The 20,155-nt window shown below is 42.7% G+C and overlaps 1 protein-coding gene across 2 annotated transcripts in view; it reads right to left on the reverse strand.

Annotated features, from left to right (window-relative positions):
- The window catches only part of ATP1B3 (ATPase Na+/K+ transporting subunit beta 3), a 46,751-nt gene extending 27,341 nt beyond the window's left edge, over positions 1-19,410 (reverse strand). Inside the window, exon 1 of one of the 2 annotated variants that reach the window (XM_027544523.1) lies at positions 19,311-19,410. In XM_027544523.1, the coding sequence (XP_027400324.1) occupies positions 19,311-19,341 (31 nt within the window). In that variant the 5' untranslated portion in view covers positions 19,342-19,410. Of the gene's footprint in view, positions 1-8,556; positions 8,876-19,310 lie in introns of those variants that run through there. The other variant, XM_027544517.1, reaches the window with a different exon arrangement.
- Positions 19,411-20,155: the final 745 nt, after the last annotated feature.

Here is a 20,155-nt window from a genome sequence, read left to right on the forward strand (position 1 = left end):
GACCAAAAGATTTTTTTTAATGACTTATCTAAGCTTCAGATCAGATCAGATCAGTCGCTCAGTCGTGTCCGACTCTTTGCGACCCCATGAATCGCAGCCCGCCAGGCCTCCCTGTCCATCACCAACTCCCGGAGTTCACTCAGACTCACGTCCATCGAGTCAGTGATGCCATCCAGCCATCTCATCCTCTGTCGTCCCCTTCTCCTCCTGCCCCCAGTTCCTCCCAGCATCAGAGTCTTTTCCAGTGAGTCAGCTCTTCACATGAGGTGGCCAAAGGACTGGAGTTTCAGCTTTAGCATCATTCCTTCCAAAGAAATCCCAGGGCTGATCTCCTTCAGAATGGACTGGTTGTATCTCCTTACAGTCCAAGGGACTCTCAAGAGTCTTCTCTGACACCACAGTTCAAAAGCATCAATTCTTCGGTGCTCAGCCTTCTTCACAGTCCAACTCTCACATCCATACATGACCACAGGAAAAACCATAGCCTTGACTAGACGAACCTTTGTTGGCAAAGTAATGTCTCTGCTTTTCAATATGCTATCTAGGTTGGTCATAACTTTCCTTCCAAGGAATAAGCGTCTTTTAATTTAGAGATGTAGAATTCTAATGCAGGTCTACCTCAGTGAACTGGTAAACTTCTAAACTTATCAAGTAAAAATGCATATGCCCATAGGCTCACTTTGACTATAATGCCCTATCTGGAAACTCAAAATGAACTAGAAATTTAGTGGAATAGAAAGAATCATGGTGAGCTGAGGGGAATTATGAACAAGTTTCTCCACAAACAAGACTTTCACAGTATGGAGCTATGTCAATTAATCCATAATACTCTCAACTTCATTCAGCACAACGAACAGGTGAATCACAAGTGGACACTGACTAAACGACAATTTATCAGAAAAGCAGTTAAGTGTTTCCTATGTGCTGGATGCTGCAGGGCTATACATGCACCTGCAAGTCCTGCTCTGTGAGACCATCCGGTTAGAAGCAACATATAAACAACTCTGATCCAGGGCACAAAGTTTTTAGGTGTCACAGATGATAAATGTGGTATCCTTTTCACCTGGGCAAGTCAGAGAAGGCTTGTGGCAGAGCTGGCCCTCAATGCAGGAATCAGGGGAGAATTTACAATGCAGTGAATGGCACGGAGAGGGAATGAGCAGGGCACCCCAGGCCAAGGGGCCTTAGATATAGCCATTTGGCTATGACACAGTGGTATGTGGGGTGTACGGTACACAATGACAGATTATATAAGGTTGGAAATATAGTTCTAAGCCAACATGTAATACACCTGGAACACCAGGCTATCTGGAACTGATTTAAATCTGAAAGCAGTGGGGATCCAAATACTTTTGGGGTATGGGGAGTACCTTGATCAAAGCTGCAGCCTTAAAAATCAATCTGAAACAGGGAGGTTGTACACAATAATTCTAACTGATGCCCAGGATCTTTCTGGGACTGCACCAGAAGGTAAGAGCCTACCTTCCCCAGTCAACAGCACTACACTGTTTTTTCAGCAGCAGATAAAGGTTGGAAAGCCAATGGCCCCATTTAAACTTGGAACAATTTTAAAAGAAAGTTACAAAAAGACCTTCATCTGATCCTTCAAGTTTTTTTCATCAGAGAATTTACAAGAAAAGACACTACCAGATCCTTAAAAAGTGGGGCAGGATTGGTGGGAATGTTAAGGACTATGCAATTTGCAACAGGTGGTTAGCATTAAGAATGCCAGGAAAAACAAGCCCCCTGGGCTTCCTCTGAAAGTGCCTGTTCACAAGATACTTCAGGGTGGGGTGAGGTGAGTGAGTGGCGAGAAGGTCAGAGAAAATTCATTCCTGGATTAACTGCAGCAGTGGTAATGAGCTGTGGGTCACCAAGAGATTCTAAAAATGTTACGGAACTAGGACTATGCCTAGTGACAGTCTTCAAGAATTGCAAACAGAGAAGTAACTCAGAACTCCAATGGAAGAAGGGGAAAGAGTTGTTTATCAGCTGATTAATAAGGTAGTGGAGCTGTCTAAGCCTCACTCTCAGATTTATGGGATATGCAAGAAGCAACTGGAATCTGAGAGATATTAACCAAGAAGTAAAATTTGTCAGTAATTTTTGCAGTTGTTTTGAGATGAAGAAAATGAAGAGAAAACAAAGCCTAACACAGTGCCTGGGAAACATACTTTAGGAACCAAGAGAGTCAGAAAAAGACTGGTTAGAGAAGTATGGAGTGGGAGTAAGGACCACTTTTTAGGGGCCAGACACTGACAACAGTGACAACAGGCCAGAAACTGCCAAAAGAAAACTACCTCACTTCGTGGACAAGGGTCTGTTCCTTAGCATGGCATCAGCAAAATACTAGGAGTAAGTTGTACTTAAGCACCAGCTCTACCAATGGCTCAGTAAACAGATATGGGGAGGTTGTTGCTGCTACTAAGTTGCTTCAGTCCTGTCCGACTCTGTGCGACCCCATAGACGGAAGCCCACCAGGCTCCCCGGGGAGGTTGTTAAGTCAGAGAATTCTTTTCAAAACTATTACTGGTTAAATAGCATGTATAGGGAGAGGAAGACACTATTAACTAAACCCTCATTAAATCTGAGAGCAGATAAGTTTAAAAAGAAAAAGCCTCTATGAAGTTCTCATAAGAGCCATAAGAAGCCTTAAAGAGAGCAATAAAACAGGACCCAGGAGACGGGATAATAACCCTGGTTCTGTTATTCTAATCAGATGCACGACCTAGGCATGTCAAACTCAGCCGAGTCTCCCATGAGAAAGTTAAATGGAAACTTTTTCTGAACACTAAACTATGAAACCCAAGTGTGGCAGAAAAAAAAAGGAAAATGCTCAAATATCGGGTAAATCTTTATGCAATGACATACCAAAACCAAAGACACTAAAAAGTGTTGCAGAAGACTAATTACATTTAATTAGACTGGGAACATTTCACAATACTGCTCTTTCATTCAACCAACTTTTACTACATTCCCACCAAGTGCAAGCAATAGGTTAGGTGTTAGGGAATTCCAGAGTAAGACGTGAATAAGAAGCCTTCAGCCTAACAAATGCATTACGAAAGCATAAATGCTCCACTAGAAAAAGGTATCACTGGATACACTGGAGGACTTGACACAGTCTCAAAGCAAAAAATGATTCAAAAATGTTTACCAGAAGAGATCAGGCTGTCAAAGCTGACATCCGAGTAACTAGGTCAAGGTGAAGGAAGAAGGGGTTCAGAATCTAGGAAACAGGCCCGAAAGTGATGGGAGAGAACTACGTAGAACAGTAGATGACGAGAGAGAAATATGCCAAGTCTGCAAATAGTCTGCACGTGATGCTAAGGAGTCGGAGGGCAACAGAGATTTACATGAAGAGGTGGCTGTGAAACAGCCCATAAAGATTTTCGACAGGCCATCTTTAAAGATTCCGACAGGTTATAAGAATGCAAAAAAGCCTTAGGGACCAGAAATGCAGTTTGTAAGCCCCAACACAGAAACGATACCTAAAGTCACCAGAAACCTAAGTTCTAGCAGTGTGTGTGGATGGTCCCCACAGAGGTGATAGAAAGTGCCAAGATACCCCCAACACATCAACCTCTAAGAAAGAGGTAGAGGAATAAAAAACACTCCCCTTAAATTTTAAGTGATAAAACCAGGTAGCTAACTGTACATTTTCACTTATTTATACATTTGAAAAAACTTTATACATAGGAAAATGTTAACAATGGTTATTCTATGTAGTCAAAGATGACAGATTTTACTTCAAAATCAATGTAATGAATGCCTAATTAGAAAATAATGAATTTATCTTCCAAAGTAAATTTTGTTCTTTTATGACACAATTTCTTTTTAAAAAATGCTAGCTTAGGAGAGGCTTCATCTTAATGGAAACGTTAGAAGTCTATAAAGGGGAAGGGGAATAGATATCCCCCAAGAGTAACCTTCACTTTTAAAAATTATTGTACACGTGACTTTTTTCCCCCTTTTCATACAGTTGTACTGCCAAGTACTTTGGCACACTGTAATAAAATTGTTTAGAAAATAAAAGCGTTAAATGGTCTTTAAATATGATGATACACCACAGTGAAGATGTTACTAAGGACAGAAGGATTTTTTTTAGCTGCTTTTAATACAACTAATTCTAAAGCTGCAAATCCAAAGTCAATTTCAAAGAAATCAAATTATTTTGGGGGTGAGGGGAGGCTGCTCTGTAACACAGTAAAGCACATACTATTGTCATCACATAGCCTGGTGGGCTACAGTCCTTGGGATCGCAGACTCAGACACGACTTAGTGACCGCATAGGCTGCTGCTGCTGCTGCTGCTAAGTCGCTTCAGTCATGTCTGACTCTGTGCGACCCCATAGACGGCAGCCCACCAGGCTCCCCCTTCCCTGGGATTCTCCAGGCAAGAACACTGGAGTGGGTTGCCATTTCCTTCTCCAATGCATGAAAGTGAAGTGACAGTCAAGTCGCTCAGTCGTGCCCGACTCTTAGCGACCCCATGGACTGCAGCCTACCAGGCTCCTCCATCCATGGGAGTTTCCAGGCAAGAGTACTGGAGTGGGGTGCCAGGGCCTTCTCCGCACCACACTATTATTACAGGTATCTGGACTACAATACACACACTTCCCCCTCCCTCCATCAACCCAGGAAGTGCTGCCTCCTGCCAGGTGATGGCTCAGTTAGCCTCAGCAGTTGCTGCTGCCACACCCACCACTTGACCTTCATTTACAGTCAGCCCACAGGGTAAGGCAAGGCCTGTTACTTTTCCAACAGTGCAAATTTTTGTAAAGTTTCTTTGATACAACATTCCACCAGAGAAAGAATACCTTACAAAACTGGGAAAATAAACACACTTGCCTTCTCCCTTACAGTCAAATACACAAGACTGGGATGGAGCCTGATCTCCAAAGCAGAACATTTACTGAGGCATGACCCAGAATGGGAGCAGGTGATCGAAAAAAACTGCAATTCGTGGGCCTACAATGAAAGAGAAGCATATGAACAAAATGTAGATGTTAGTAGTTTCAGTCCAGAATCCTGATCCTGCTTGGAATCAGTACCTTGAGTTTAAGATTATCATTAAAGCATCTACTGAGAGATAACCTTAAGATAACGAAGGCCAAAGAAGCCTACAGGCAGATGTCATTAAATGACATCATGTCATGGGTTTCCCTGGTAGCTCAGATGGTAAAGAATCTGCTTGCAATGCAGGAGATCCAGGTTCCATCCCTGGTTGGGGAAGATCCCTTGGAGAAGAGAATGGTCACTCACTCCAGTGTTCTTGCCTGTAGAATTCCATGGACAGAGGAGTCTGGTGGTCTGCAGTCCATGGGCTCGCAAAGAGCTGGACACAACTGAGCGACTAATACTTCCACTATTCCTGACTTGCCCTTACGTTCAGCCTGGATATCAGCTCTTAGGAACACTTTGATCACCTACACGGTATACATTAGAAAGCCGTGAAAATGGAATAAAGTACATGTATATAAACATTCTGAAACTGCTGAAACCAAGTGAAACACATTAGCCAAATATATAAGAACCTAGTCAAAATCCTCACACAGCTGTTTTAAAGACGGCAATGACATGGATCATGAGGTATTTTCACTTTATCCCAAATGTAAAGGGCAAGATTGCTTCTTAAATATTAATATGCAGTGCACTTAGAAAGGAACCTCACTTGGGACAAATGTGCTGAAGACTTGAATGTAAAAGATAAAATCAGAAAACATCTTAAATGAATGTCTTTACAGAACCCTTGAGGTAGAGAAAGGTTGTCTCTATATGCCAGCAGCCCAGCAAATCTACCCAGGTCAAAAAAGATGTAATAATCCCCTCCCTCATTAATTTCAAAAGCAAAACAAAACATCTGCACAAATGAGGTTTAAAAAGAAAAAAAACTATAACACACTTTCAGAATATAAAAGGTACACAGATTATCCGCAACCCAGAAATTCCACCAATAGAAACATATTTCAAGGAAATCAATTTACAAAAATGCACAAGGATAAAGGAATGGGGGGAGGAGGGCCCAGTACGTAAAATATGCACTAGTTTAAAAAAAATGAAGAATTACTTCTATTACCATAGGTATCTCCCATGTATACATAAGATACATGTTAAACTAAAAAAAACAAACATGTAACTATACAATGGAACAGCTATTAAAAATGATATAAATCTTTATTTAATAACACAGGAAGAGGCCCACAATATACTCAAAAGATTATAAAGCATAATTTACTGTATGATCTCTGTTAAAAAATTAATAACATTATATGCATTAAGTCTGCCCACACATGTACTGAAATACATAGTGTGGACTATAGTCCACTTCTCCACTGGGAAGTGGATAGTGGACTTCTCCAGTTGGGAAGATCCCCTGGAGAAAGGAATGGCTACCCACTCTGGTATCCTTGCCTGGAGAATTCCATGGACAGAGGAGCCCGATGGGCTACACTACATGGGGTTGCAAAGAGTCGGCACTACTGAGTGTCTAACAGGGGTAATGAGATCAGGCAACTCACTCATACACTACCTTTCTGATAAAGAAAGGCCAGAGGATACGCTTTCTCCAGGTGGACCCCATGCTTGAGGGTACACAGCGCTGATTCCAGCCTACAGGCACCACTCCCCAACATCTCCTTGGAGTGTCCTTATGCCTGCTGGGATAGGATTATGGACAGTTCTCACCTATTTATCCCATTCAGTGTTGCCTTACTATTATTACAATAAATGCAGAAATTTACTCTTTGCTGACAATTTCCATTTTGAAAATAAAGAGTCTTGCCTTCATTCTTCTAAATCTAATCCCAACTTCACCTGTACTCCTTCCACTGCCCTTACATAATCCCATTCTCTGATACCAAATAAAATCTCTATCCCAACAGCATGTAATACAAAGGTTAAAGAGCACACCCTGCATTAAGAAACGTCATTCAAAAAAAAAATGTCATTCTAACAAAGCGAAGACACTTAGTACTGGAACTGAGAAAGGTAGTCTACACAAATTCATCCCTCTTCACCACTCAAATATTTCTTCAGCAAAAAGTACACTCTAAAAACAAAAATAACTGTTTACAGCCCCCCCTCCACTTAATTCTAAATGCAAGATCTATTTCCTCATCACACTAGTGGGTTCCCCATAGACAGCCATTTGAATAAAAATCGTGATTACCATGCAGTAAGGCAAGGCATCTGTAAAATAATACAACCGCTGGACTAGGATTAAAGGACAACTGGGTTCTTTTCTTGGTTCTGTGGAATATATAATTTTACACAAACGAAATCACAACCTCTCTGGGGCTCATTTTCCTCATCTCTGAAGCAGGGTTTGAGCTTAAAAAAAAAAAACCCTCCAAGGCCCCCTTGCAACTTGTAATAGGGCTTTAAGCCGCCTTCCTATTCTAGAAGAGCCGATTTCAAGTAGCAGCAACAGTTTATTTCCTAAGTCAAAGCTAATTCACTCTCTTGATGCTTCTTTTCAAAGTGTCGTGCTCAAATAGTTCTCCAGTCTAGAAATACTCTCACGCAGAAAAGTCTGTCATGACCAACGAACAAAATATTTTTCAAAAGAAAAAAAATTGGTTTACTTAAGTTTAAAGGAGGGAAGCGCTAGTCGGGGGAGCACGAGTCCTTATTCAGACGTTAACAGTTTTTCCAAAAAAAAGAGGCACTCGAAAGCAGCACCACACTGGCGGATGGTTTAAATATTTCTTTTAAAACAAAGAACCCATGCAGAGGAAAACTGCTAGCAAATACAACCATCACACGTTTTGAAGGCACAGGGTAAAAAAACCAAACAAACAAAAAAACAAACCGTGCCTTTCAGACCGAATTTACTTTCCCCTAATAAAGTACGTTGGTAAGGAAGAAAACCTGTGTCACTAAAAAGGAATTAGGAAGGAAGCAACCTTTTTAAGGGTCTTTTCACTGGACAAATTCAACTGCATTTTCGGGTATCGTGTACTTGTGTGCTTAACACAGTCGTGCAGCCCACACACTGAACACTAGTTCACACTCTTCCGACCGGCTGGGGTGGCAGCGTGGACGAGTCACAAGATAGCGGCGGGAGTGGAAATTTCCTCTCCCCGGGCGTGGGGCAGGGTCTAGCTTCCCCGAACCGCTCGGCGCCGCCGGCCGCCTCCGCCAGGGCCTCTCGGGGCCGGCGCGCTCCGTACAAAGGAGGCCGGGCGCTCGGCCCCCACGCGCTCCGGGCTCCGGGCAGCGGTCCCCGGCTTCCGGCGCCTCAGGCCCCGGCAGCACGTGCGCCCGCTCCGGGCCGGGAGGAAGGAACCGACGCGGCCCGGCGGGGGCTGCCAGCGGGCCTCGCCGCCAAGCCCGCCCGCCAGCCCCGCGAGAAATGAATGGGGCCACGCTACTCCTCTGCCGCCGCTGCCGCTCGCGTTCCAGTCTGGCGGCCAAGACGAAGACCGCTGCGGGCGGCGGTGGCTCCTGGGGCCCCCACGCGGGGAGCCGCCTCCCGCCTTCCCTTCCCACCCGACCCCACCCGGCGTCCCCCCAGACCGCGGCCGGCCCGGGTGCCCAACCGTCGCCCGCTCACCCCAGCTCTTGGCGGTGCGCCCCAGGAACTCTCCGGTTGTCCGGTTGTAGATGAAGAGCTTCCACTCGGCCAGGCTCTGGTTGAAGGACTTCTTGTCTGTCTTCGTCATGGTGTGTGTGCCGACGGCGAGAGGAGCGGCGGCCGCGGGGGTGGAAGCGGCGAGGAGCCCGGAGGCGCGTCCCGGCACTAGCGGCGAAGCCCGGCGGCGGCGGCGGAAGGCGCGACGGCAGAGGAAACCTTCTCGCTGCGGTGAGCGCTCAAGCAGACTGCGCTGCGCCGCGCCGAGCCGGGGCCGCCGCTCCGGCCGCGGGAGCCTGACGTCTCCGCCCTCCGCAGCCAATCCCCGCGCTGTTCAGGCCCCGCCGCCACCGCCGCCACCGCCTCCCGCCCGCGGCTGGGCGCAGCCGGACGCGGCGAAGACGCCCCGCCCATTGCCCCGCCCCCACTCCCGCCCCTCCCCGCGGTACCCGGCAGGGCTCCGGGACGCTCTGAGTTCCCTTATCCCTGGCCGGAGGGAGCGAAAACTGTGCAAAGCAACTTAAAAAAAAAAAAAAGTCATGAGAGCTTAATAAAAAGCAGGTTTATAATGACAAGCAAAAGATGAGCGTCCCTGACCCACAGGTTTCTCGGAAGGAGGACTCTGGGGAGATGCTGCGGGCGACCGGGACCCGGGGTCCCCTCGCTTCTTGGCCTGCTGCGACGCGGGACAAGGAGAGCGCGGAAACTACTCCAGTCAGCTAAGTCGCCTTCACCGAGAAGGGGACCTCACCCCTCTCTCCGCAAACCGTTTCCAGGCGTTCTCCTCTGGGCTCTATGACGTGACTTAAAAGATAGTCGGCTGAAGTTTTTCGTGAAGGTGTTTGATGTACTACATACCGCTGCTCAGAGAACGCCCTGACTTGGCTCTTTTGAAGGAGTCAACTAGGAATCTTAGGTCAATGGGGATTTCATCCAAAGTTTGCCAGTGTTTAAGTAAGTTCAGTATAGTTTTCTCCAGCTTTAATTGAATTTATCAGTGAAACCAATACATATGTTTTCCTGAAGTTCCTATCAGCTGTTAAGATCTGCTTTTTCTCAAACACTCAGGCTGTACAGGAAATCAATTCTTCGTTTAGTGTTGATGCCTAAATAATGTTCCTGACTTTTCATCTTTTCCACTGCATGGTTGCTCCCTTTGGTCAGAGCTGAGGGTGCAGTCGTTGTTTTCCTACACGAGGTGGAGCTGAAGAGTACTGTGCTCTGAGACTTGTGACAGCATGAAAAAATTTAAATGGAAGTTTGGGCAGGAGGTGGGGGTTTGTTTTGTTTTGTTTTTAGAGAACAGAAATAGAGCACCGCCTCTGTTTTATCAGCAAATAAAAATTATGAATGAAGGAATGTAGCACACACCTTATTGTTTGAAATGATGCATTATAGTCCATCAGAGAGTTTAAACAGCTTGCAAATGCATTAAAGGAGTAAATGGATAACAAAATTCTGGTATTTCTCTTGTTTCCTCACTTTGTTTATCAAAGCAAGGAATTATGTCTTTCACAAATGGAAAAGGGATAGAAGAATATCTTATTATAAAGTGATTTCCCCCTGTGCTTAGGAAAGCTAAATTTATAATTATGACCAAATTCAGTTATTTTGTCGAACCAATGACAGCAAAAGAGTTGTAGAAGACTTTTGTAAAGTTTGGCATGAAAATGGTATTAGAAATAGCAAAATACTGTGCAAGCAAACTAGAATGCATCTCTACAGTTCCTAAATAAGGTTGAAAAGGAACTGAGGAATGGAAGTAGTTAAGTATTTTTGTCTCATTTAAAATCGAACTACGAATTAGAGGACAGCTAAAATATTGGTGGAGTTGGTAGCAGGCTTTCTAGTTTGGGCAACAGTAAAGATGCAGAGTCTGTTTGAAATAAAATATAAAACCATCTGCTTTATTGATACTGTGTGTGTGTTAACAAGCACACTTCGGGAAATAACCTGGCGCAAACAGAAACACGGTAAACAAGAACATTATGAAACAGCGTTTCAAAGATATTGAACGCTGCCAGAGATTGGTAGTTTGTATATTTTTAATGGTCATTAATATGCTTTTCGTACATAATGCTTTTCCAATTAGGTAAATAAAAATATAATTCAGTAAGTGTTTTCAAAATTCATGGCTAGCTTAGTGTAATAACTAATCTAACCGATTTCAGTTGGGGAAAAGTTTACATCCTAATTCAAAACACAGCAACTATTTGTTTCTCTGATACATGATTCTTGAGCATTACTTGGAAGAGAATATGCTAAGTGTATTGGGGGATATTGGCCCACCAGGTACGAGCAGATGAAATATCAAATTTAATTGCAGTATTATTCCCTCTAGATTTACTTTACCATACTTAAGTCTCCCTTGTGAAAGCAAAGTTATTTTGGATTTCCCTGGTGTTACAGTGGTAGTCAGGATGGCCCAGTGGCAGTCAGGGTGGCCAAGTTGGAGTAGTAAATGGCAACCCACTCCAGTATCCTTGCCTGGAATTTTCCATGTACAGAGGAATCTGGCGGGCTATAGTCCATGGGGTTGCAAACAGTTGGACATGACTAAGCGACCGAGCGGTTAGGGGACGCTGGTTTGATCCACAGGCAGCTAGGCCTGTGCACCACAACTAATGAGCCCACACGCTGCAACTGCTGAAGTCCGTGTGCCTAGACCCTGTGCTCCACAAGAAGAGAAGCCACTGCAAAGAGAAGCATATGCACTGCAACTCGAGAGCAGCTCCTGCTCTTCACAGCTAGAGAAAAGCCCGCACGGCAAAGAAGACCTAGCACAGCCAAAATAAATAAATTGATTTTTTTTTTAAAGTATCAGACAAGAGTGATTCAGTGTCCGTCTCTCCTCCACCACCCAATTACCGCCTCCACGGTGAATGATGACAAAGCTCTGGGGAAACTTCGCAAAGCTGGATGAGGCAGAATGCGGAAGAAGTAGTTGTGGACCACTGGCTCAGTCTGCTCTCCAGTCAGCAGAATTCATTTACTAGTTTCTAGTGGGCACAAGCAAGATATTTTGGCTCTCAATTTTTTTACTTTGCTAAAACTCTTCATTTATTTCTGAATTTTACAATTATGTATACAGAAAAAAGTATTCCAGTTCTTAAAACAGTGTCTTATTTATAACTTAGTGTTGTAACTAGGACTGTGGTACTAAATCACTGAAAGACCATTGTCCTTCAGAGAATAGATATTAAGATTTCCTTTCTTAATAAAAGTCCTTTCTTTCCCACAAGCGACAGCTATAATTGTGTTGGCGTTTTATTGTATCTGAGAAACACAGTCATGAATACATATTCCTCTTCACAGAAAATGTTCTTTTCCACACATTGATTCTAATTTTGAATGCTTTTACTAATCCTTTAACAAACAGCATCTCTACTTCCTTTGCAGGTTAAAGGGCAGATCTCGCATTGTTGATTATCTTGAATTAAATGAACCAGTGCTTTCGTAAACCATGAGCCCAGAAAGTGCTCTGTAAATGGTGGGGGAAGGCTGTTGGGTAATAATTTCTAATACTATCATACACGGTGTTCGATGTCTTATAAAACAGTGTATGATATGGTCTAACAAGGTTATTTACTAAATGAAATATAAATTCAAATGACCAACTCAATGTGAAAGATTATTTAATTAATAATTTGGCTATACAAATTAACAGGAGTAGGTGAAGTTGCATGTGAAACAATGGCAGAATACTGATGTTTTTTGAAACTGGATGATGGGTACATGAAGTTCATTATGCTTTGTTTACTTTGTATATCCTTGAAAGTTTCCAGAATAGAATGTTTGGGTTTTTTTTTTAAATGGGGGCAAAGGATAGGCAATTTTTTGATGCACATTCTTCTGATTCACTTAGTTGAAAAATAACCAGAAGAAGGTATAGATGTAATGTTTTCAAAAGAACTGTTTTTTTAATTTGAAAAGCTGAACCAATGGGAAACAGAGTTATGGGAACATAAGATAATATTATTGTATTCTAATTAGTAACCTTAGGTAAATTTGAGAAGCTATTTTATCTATAACAAGGACAAGTATATGTGTATATATACACATGTATATACATATACACATACACACACATATATAGGCCTAAAATAACAACTGTAAGCAGGCTAGGAGAGCAACTGGTTTTGAAGGGAGAAGAATATCTTCAAGCAGAAAGTATACTCCATGGCCACAAAGACTGGCATTAAGTTCCTAAACAAGTTTAGTCATATGGTGAAGACGTGCTTCTTTTGTTAAATGGAAATCAATTAAAACCAGCAGAAAACTCTTCCAAATATAAAGCAAACTAAAAGACAGTATTATTTTGAGCAGTTGTTGGAGGGTTTGAAAATATGATTATATAATCTCAGTGTTTGAGTATCCTTTCTAGTGGCACAGGGCTAGTGACATGGATTTAGTTTTTCTTTTTTAATTTAATTTTTCTTTTATATTGGGGTATAGTTGATTTGCAATGTTGTGTTAGTTTCAGGTGTACAGAAAAGAGCTTCAGTTATACATATTCATATATTCACTCTTTTTCAGATTCTTTTCCTATATAGGTTACTACAGAATTTCAAGTAGAGTTCCCTGTGCCATAGAGTAGGTCCTTGTTGATTGTCTAGTTTACGTATAGGTTTGCTTTTTTCTGGGCTTCCCAGGTGGCTCAGACAGTAAAGAATCTGCCTTTAATTCAGGAGAAAGTGAAAGACACTCAGTTGTGTCCGACTCTTTGCAACTCCACGGACTATATAGTCCATGGAATTCTCTAGGCCAGAATACTGGAGTGGGAATCCCTTCTCCAGGGGATCGTCCCAACCCAGGAATTGAATCCAGGCCTCCTGCACTGCAGGCGGATTCTTTACCAGTTGAGACACAGTGTAATGCAGGAGATCGGGGTTCAATCCATGGGTAGGGAAGATCCCCTGGGGAAGGGAATGGCTACCCAATCCAGTATTCTTGCCTGGAGAATCCCATGGACAGAGGAGCCTGGCAGGCTGCAGTTCATAGGGCCGCAGAGTCAGACACGACTGAAGATGACCTAGCACACATAAACTATGCATTTAGTTTTTTGTATTGATTTTTCTACTTAATTAAAAAATGTAAACCCCCCAGAGCTCTGTTAAAAACACAAAACAATTTTTAGTCATAGAAAGAGTAAGCCATCAATCTCCTGTGGATTTGGGTTTACTTTTGTGTTATATGTCTCTTACAAAGCAACTTACTAATTTAATTCAAATTTCAAACTAAAAGGATGTCACGTGAAGCCATCTATTAAATATTTAGGCCCCTTGGACATGTAATATGCTAAAGTAGTATACCCTATAATTTTTCTATTTATGGCTATCATGAAGAACTCTAACCAAAGAGGGGCCAGGAAAAATTTCCTTGTACAAGGGCAGAGCAGACTTAAGAACAATGTCTTATACTTTACTGTTTTTCAGTAAACCTTGATAGTATTAATAATCTGAAACTCAAAATTTAGGCCCAGGTTTTTTTTTAAAATAAAACTGTAATCTCCTACCAAATTTGAGGTATTTGATTCCCTAATCAAGCATCCTTCTGAGTATGTCATCCTATACCTGACAGTTTATTTCTGATTGCTTCTATGAAGACCTACAGGACCTTTTAGAACTAACATCCAAAAAAGATGTCCTTTTCATTATGCTGCTAAGTCGCTTCAGTCGTGTCCGAATCTGTGCGACCTCAAAGATGGCAGCCCACCAGGCTCCCCCATCCCTGGGATTCTCCAGGCAAGAACACTGGAGTGGGTTGCCATTTCCTTCTCCTTTTCATTATATGGGACTGGAATGCAAAAGTAGGAAGTCAAGAAACACCTGGAGTAACAGGCAAATTTGGCCTTGGAGTACAGAATGAAGCAGGGTAAGGCTAATAGAGTTTTGCCAAGAGAACGCACTGGTCATAGCAAACACCCTCTTCCAACAACACAAGAGAAGACTCTATACATGGACATCACCAGATGGCCAACATCGAAATCAGATTGATTGCATTCTTTGCAGCCAAAGATGGAGATCTGCTCTATACAGTCAGCAAAAACAAGACCAGAAGCTGACTGTGGCTCAGATCATGAACTCCTTATTGCCAAATTCAGACTTAAATTGAAGAAAGTGCAGAAAACCACTGGACCATTCTAATATGGCCTTAAATCAAATCCCTAACAATTATACAGTAGAAGTGAGAAATAGATTTAAGGATTAGGTCTGATAGACAGAGTGCCTGATGAACAATGGATGGAGGTTCCTGACATTGTACAGGAGACAGGGAGCAAGACAATCTCCAAGAAAAAGAAATGCAAAAAAGGCAAAATGGCTGTCTGAGGAGGCCTTACAAATAGCTATGAAAAGAAGAGAAGTGAAAAGCAAAGGAGAAAAGGAAAGATATAAGCATCTGAATGCAGAGTTCCAAAGAATAGGAAGGAGAGATAAGAAAGCCTTTCTCAGTGATCAATGCAAAGAAATAGAGGAAAACAATAGAATGGGAAAGCCTAGAGATCTCTTCAAGAAAATTAGAGATACCAAGGGAACATTTCATGTAAAGATGGGCTCAATAAGGACAGAAATTGTATGGACCTAACAGAAGCAGAAGATATTAAGAAGTGGCAAGAATACACGGAAGAACTGTACAAAAAAGATCTTCATGACCAAGATAATCACAATGATGTGATCAGTAACATAGAACCAGAAATCCTGGAATGTGAAGTCAAGTGGGCCTTAGAAAGCATCACTATGAACAAAGGTAGTGGAGGTGATGGAATTCCAGTTGAGCTATTTCAGATCTTGAAAGATGATGCTGTAAAAGTGCTACACTCAATATGCCAGCAAATTTGAAAAACTCAGCAGTGGCCACAGGACTGGAAACGGTCAGTTTTCATTCCAATCCCAAAGAGAGGCAATGCCAAAGAATGCTCAAACTACTGCAAATTGCACTCATCTCACACGCTAGTAAAGTAATGCTCAAAATTCTCCCAGCCAGGCTTCAACAGTACATGAACCATGAACTTCCAGATGTTCAAGCTGGTTTTAGGAAAGGCAGAGGAAGGATCATGGAAAAAGAAAGAGAGTTCCAGAAAAACATCTATTTCTGCTTTATTAACTATGCCAAAGCCTTTGACTGTGTGGATCACAATAAACTGTGGAAAATTCTGAAAGAGATGGGAATACCAGACCAGCTGACTTGCCTCTTGAGAAACCTGTATGCAGGTCCGGAAGCAACAGTTAGAACTGAACATGGAGCAGCAGACTGGTTCCAAATAGGAAAAGGAGTACGTCAAGGCTGTATATTGTCACCCTGCTTATTTAACTTCTATGCAGAGTACATCATGAGAAACGCTGGGCTGGAAGAAGCACAAGCTGGAATCAAGATTGCTGGGAAATATCAATAACTTCAGATATGTAGATGACACCGCCCTTATGGCAGAATATGACTAAGGAACATGAAGGAAGATTTAAATGTCACTTTAGGCAGCACTATTTCCTAAGAGCCTTGGTAATATCTCCAGGGCCATGGACATTCAAGTTCCTTGATTCTTAATTATTGTATTGCAATCAACTTCTGATAGGACCATAGCTACCATAGGTAATTACTTTTACACAAATTCATTATGTCTCATGCATTGTGTACAAGTATATAACTCTGCCTTATTGGGCATATTATGAGGAGAATGGTCTTTTGGTTAAATGACAGTTTGGGAGTTAGGAAATCCCCATAAATGCATATTGTGTTTCAACTTCCTGTAAATCACATAAGCTTATATCAGCTAATGATCTTTCCACAGAAAGAAACAGAAAGCAAGTTCAATGTGACCTAAACAATAAGGAAAATGTGCAGATGAACTTAGTGTAAAGTCCAACTTTGAGAAAAGTTTGACCCAGAGCTCAAATAAAATCAGTAAATCCTTGCTTTCCATTCATTGGTTCTATTACCTTAGGATTAGTTTCCAGAAGCTTCTGGGCCTACTTATTTCCAGGTATAAACTCAGCAGAAAAGAGAGAACCCTCAAAGCCACCCTCAAAGCTTAAATAAAACTCACAAATGTAGTCTTCTTGACCCCCCGGCACCGCCCTGACTTGGGTACTGTGTTCGTCCTAAACCAACTGTGAAGGCCAGGGAGAGAGCTGTAATATGCTGATTGGATGAAGCCCAGGAGGGTCCATTCTTGACCTGGTGGCGTGGTCAATCCCTCTCAATTGCATTGTTAAGAAATTTGGAATAGTGACAGTGGCAGACTTTATTTTTTTTGGCTCCAAAATCACTGCAGATGGTGATTGAAGCCATGGAATTAAAAGATGCTTACTCCTTGGAAGGAAAGTTATGACCAACCTAGACAGCATATTCAAAAGCAGAGACATTACTTTGCCAACAAAGGTCCGTCTAGTCAAGGCTATGGTTTTTTCTGTGGTCACGTATGGATGTGAGAGTTGGACTGTGAAGAAAGCTGAGCACCGAAGAATTGATGCTTTTGAACTGTGGTGTTGGAGTAGACTCTTGAGAGTCCCTTGGATTGCAAGGAGATCCAACCAGTCCGTCCGAAAGGAGATCAGTCCTGGGTGTTCTTTGGAAGAAATGATGCTACAGCTGAAACTCCAGTACTTTGGCCACCTCATGCGAAGAGTTGACTCATTGGAAAAGACTCTGATGCTGGGAGGGATTGGGGGCAGGAGGAGAAGGGGATGACAGAGGATGAGATGGCTGGATGGCATCACCGACTCGATGGATGTGAGTTGAGTGAACTCTGGGAGTTGGTGATGGACAGGGAGGCCTGGCATGCTGCGATTCATGGGGTCACAAAGAGTCAGACATGACTGAGCAACTGAACTGAACTGAACTGAACTAGGAAGAGGAATGGGGAGATAAATTCTACAGACTTCTATTTAATTAAATGCCTTAAAAAACTAACATTTCAGGGAATTCCCTGGCAGTTCAGTGGTTAGGGGTCTGCACTTCCACTGCAGGTGGCCCCTGGTTCAATACCTGGTTGGTGAAGTAAGATCCCACATGCTGCACAGTATGGTAAAAAAAAAAACAAAACACACACAACCAAACCACCCAGTAAACAGCAACAGCAACAAAGAACCCCAAAACAACAACTAACATTTCAACCTAGAGTCATTCTTGTGTTCGTTGATTCATTTAACATTTCTTCAGGGCTCCCTATATGTGAGATCTGGACATCACTCTTCTTGACTCCATCTCCAGGCCTCTTTTAAAAGAAAGCATCAAGGATTGGAGCTCAGACTGGAGGAAAAATTATGAGTCTAAGAAAACTGATCTCCCAAGAGCCTCCATTTTTGGGGGGCTTGTTCCTTACATTTTCAGATTTCTGAGAAAGAAAGAAATAGCCATCTCATTGTCTACGTAGCCTACCTGGCACAACGTCCACCTGTATATTCACACTTTGAGGGTTAATAGACTCCTCCAAGCCGGGGTCAAGAACCCTTAGGCTATATGATTGTCAAGATATATAAGTGATCCACCTCTATATATAAGATTTATAATGATACTGTGATTTGATAGTGACATTTAAAACAAAGTTTTGCTTTTCTGAGTGGCCAAGGAAAAATAAGCACATTCCACTTCTTGGAAGGCAACACCCCTTACCTAACTTGAGAGAAGGGGTAGATACAACCTATAGTGGTTGACTTAGGTTCCCAAATACCACCCAAATCCAGGTGGAGTTAGATCAGAAAACAATTTCTCTAGCATGTGAGTTCCTAAGCAAAATGGGAAGGGACAAAACTAAAAATTGTTCATATATTTCTGATGTTCCCATTGACTGTGTAGGAAGCAGCAAGAGAGAAAACAGAAAGGTCCTCTCCCCAGCCTCCCTTTGAGAAAGCAGCCTTTGGGAAAACACATGCAGAAAATGAGAAACAAGTGCAACTGAAATGTTTTCAACCCTGCTCTGGCTATACTGGCCCTGTTTACAGAGCTCTGTGAAATAACCAAATGAAACTGATACATGTCTAGGATATCATGAAAAGAAGAAGGCCCTGGTGACAGCTCGCTCTCTCTCGCTGTCTCAGCTCACTAAATCAGTGGTGCCTGAGGATTCATTTATGTTTTCATTCCCAGGGGGAAGACATGTTTCGGTGTTTAACAGGATGCTCTGATCCTCCTGGTGTAAACTCTGAGATTTATTTCCATGCCTTTGTTTGAGAGCAGGTGCACCTAACGTAAACTTGGAAGGTGGGAAAGGAAATGAAAATGAGAAGTCAAACTGAAAAAGCAGAGAAGGACAACAGCAGTCCTGCTGATCCAACTAGTAGAAAATAAGATGGCCTTTGATTCTCACCAAGATTTGACTCTGTGTCTTCAGTAAATATTATAGTGGGGACTTCCCTGGTGGTCCAGTGGTTAAGAATCTGTCTGCCAAAGTGGGGGACATGGGTTCGATCCCTGGCCTGGGAAGATTCCACCTGCCATGGAGCAACTAGGCCCATGGGCCACCACTACTGAGCCTGTGCTCCACAACAAGAAAAGCCACTGCAACAAGAAGCCCATACATTACAACTAGAGAAAACCTGCACACGGCAATGCAGACCCAGCACAACCAAACACACACACACACACACACACACACTAACACACACACACACATATATTAGTGGAAGTCCTGTGGGTGTTGCTGAGAGATAAAATGACAGAACATTAGAAAGATAGGATCTTAGTTCTAAGACAAATGTGCACGGACCAGGAGGAAACTAGATCCAAGCTTCAGTACCCACCTTTGCCCCATGTTCTTCTTCTGCAGGACATCCCCCTTCAAGAGCATGGCTTCTTGAGGGATGGATTCACTCACGCTAATCCCAGCAGAGATTAACTTCTTTTTATGTTCCCCAGATGAACAAATAGTAACTGATTCTCAGTTACTTTGGAAGTTAAGGCCAAGTGCTTACTTACAAAGTTTGTAAGAGGGGTTTAGTTAGGTGATAGCACGTGGGCACTTTGGACTTCTTGGATGGGCCAGCCTTCTGAAGTGAATGTGTTTTGATTTCTGAACGTGTTTTGATTTCTGGGTTTCAGTATTTATAAGACAGCTCATAGGATATGGTTCAGAATATTATCTATTGCCCTTGAGAAAGAACTACAGGTCCTTGACTGTGCTTAACTTGAGGGTTGGAGGAGGGTTTACACACATTGAACACAAGACATTGTCTTCATAGTTTTTTTTCCAAAGTCAGCTCCCTTTAGATCCTGGAAGTAAATAGGTCCTCTTCTTAGAGAAGCAGTTTGTCAGCCTTTTCAGACTGCAGCTCAGGTGCTGAGGGAGCAGTTCATTAGTTTAATATAATGAACTTGTCTTAGAACTCTTCCTTGACTCCTGATTCTTCCCAGCTCCCACCTCCAGGCTCAGGGTTGCATCTCATTCTAGGGATGATGCAATGGGCCAGAAGCTTCCAACTCTCAAGCTCTTGTTGGAAATTCATTGGCTCAGAATAGATTAGTCTTGCTCTTTCCTGCAACTGCCTTGACCTTGGTTTCTGGATTTCTAGTAACCAAGATCTGCCCATCTGCTTGTTCCTGACTGACCCTTGCTCTGTCCCTGAGTTCCTGATAACTGCATTTCCCT

Source organism: Bos indicus x Bos taurus, chromosome 1 (genome assembly GCF_003369695.1).
Source record: "Bos indicus x Bos taurus breed Angus x Brahman F1 hybrid chromosome 1, Bos_hybrid_MaternalHap_v2.0, whole genome shotgun sequence".
Classification (NCBI taxonomy): Eukaryota; Metazoa; Chordata; class Mammalia; order Artiodactyla; family Bovidae; genus Bos; species Bos indicus x Bos taurus.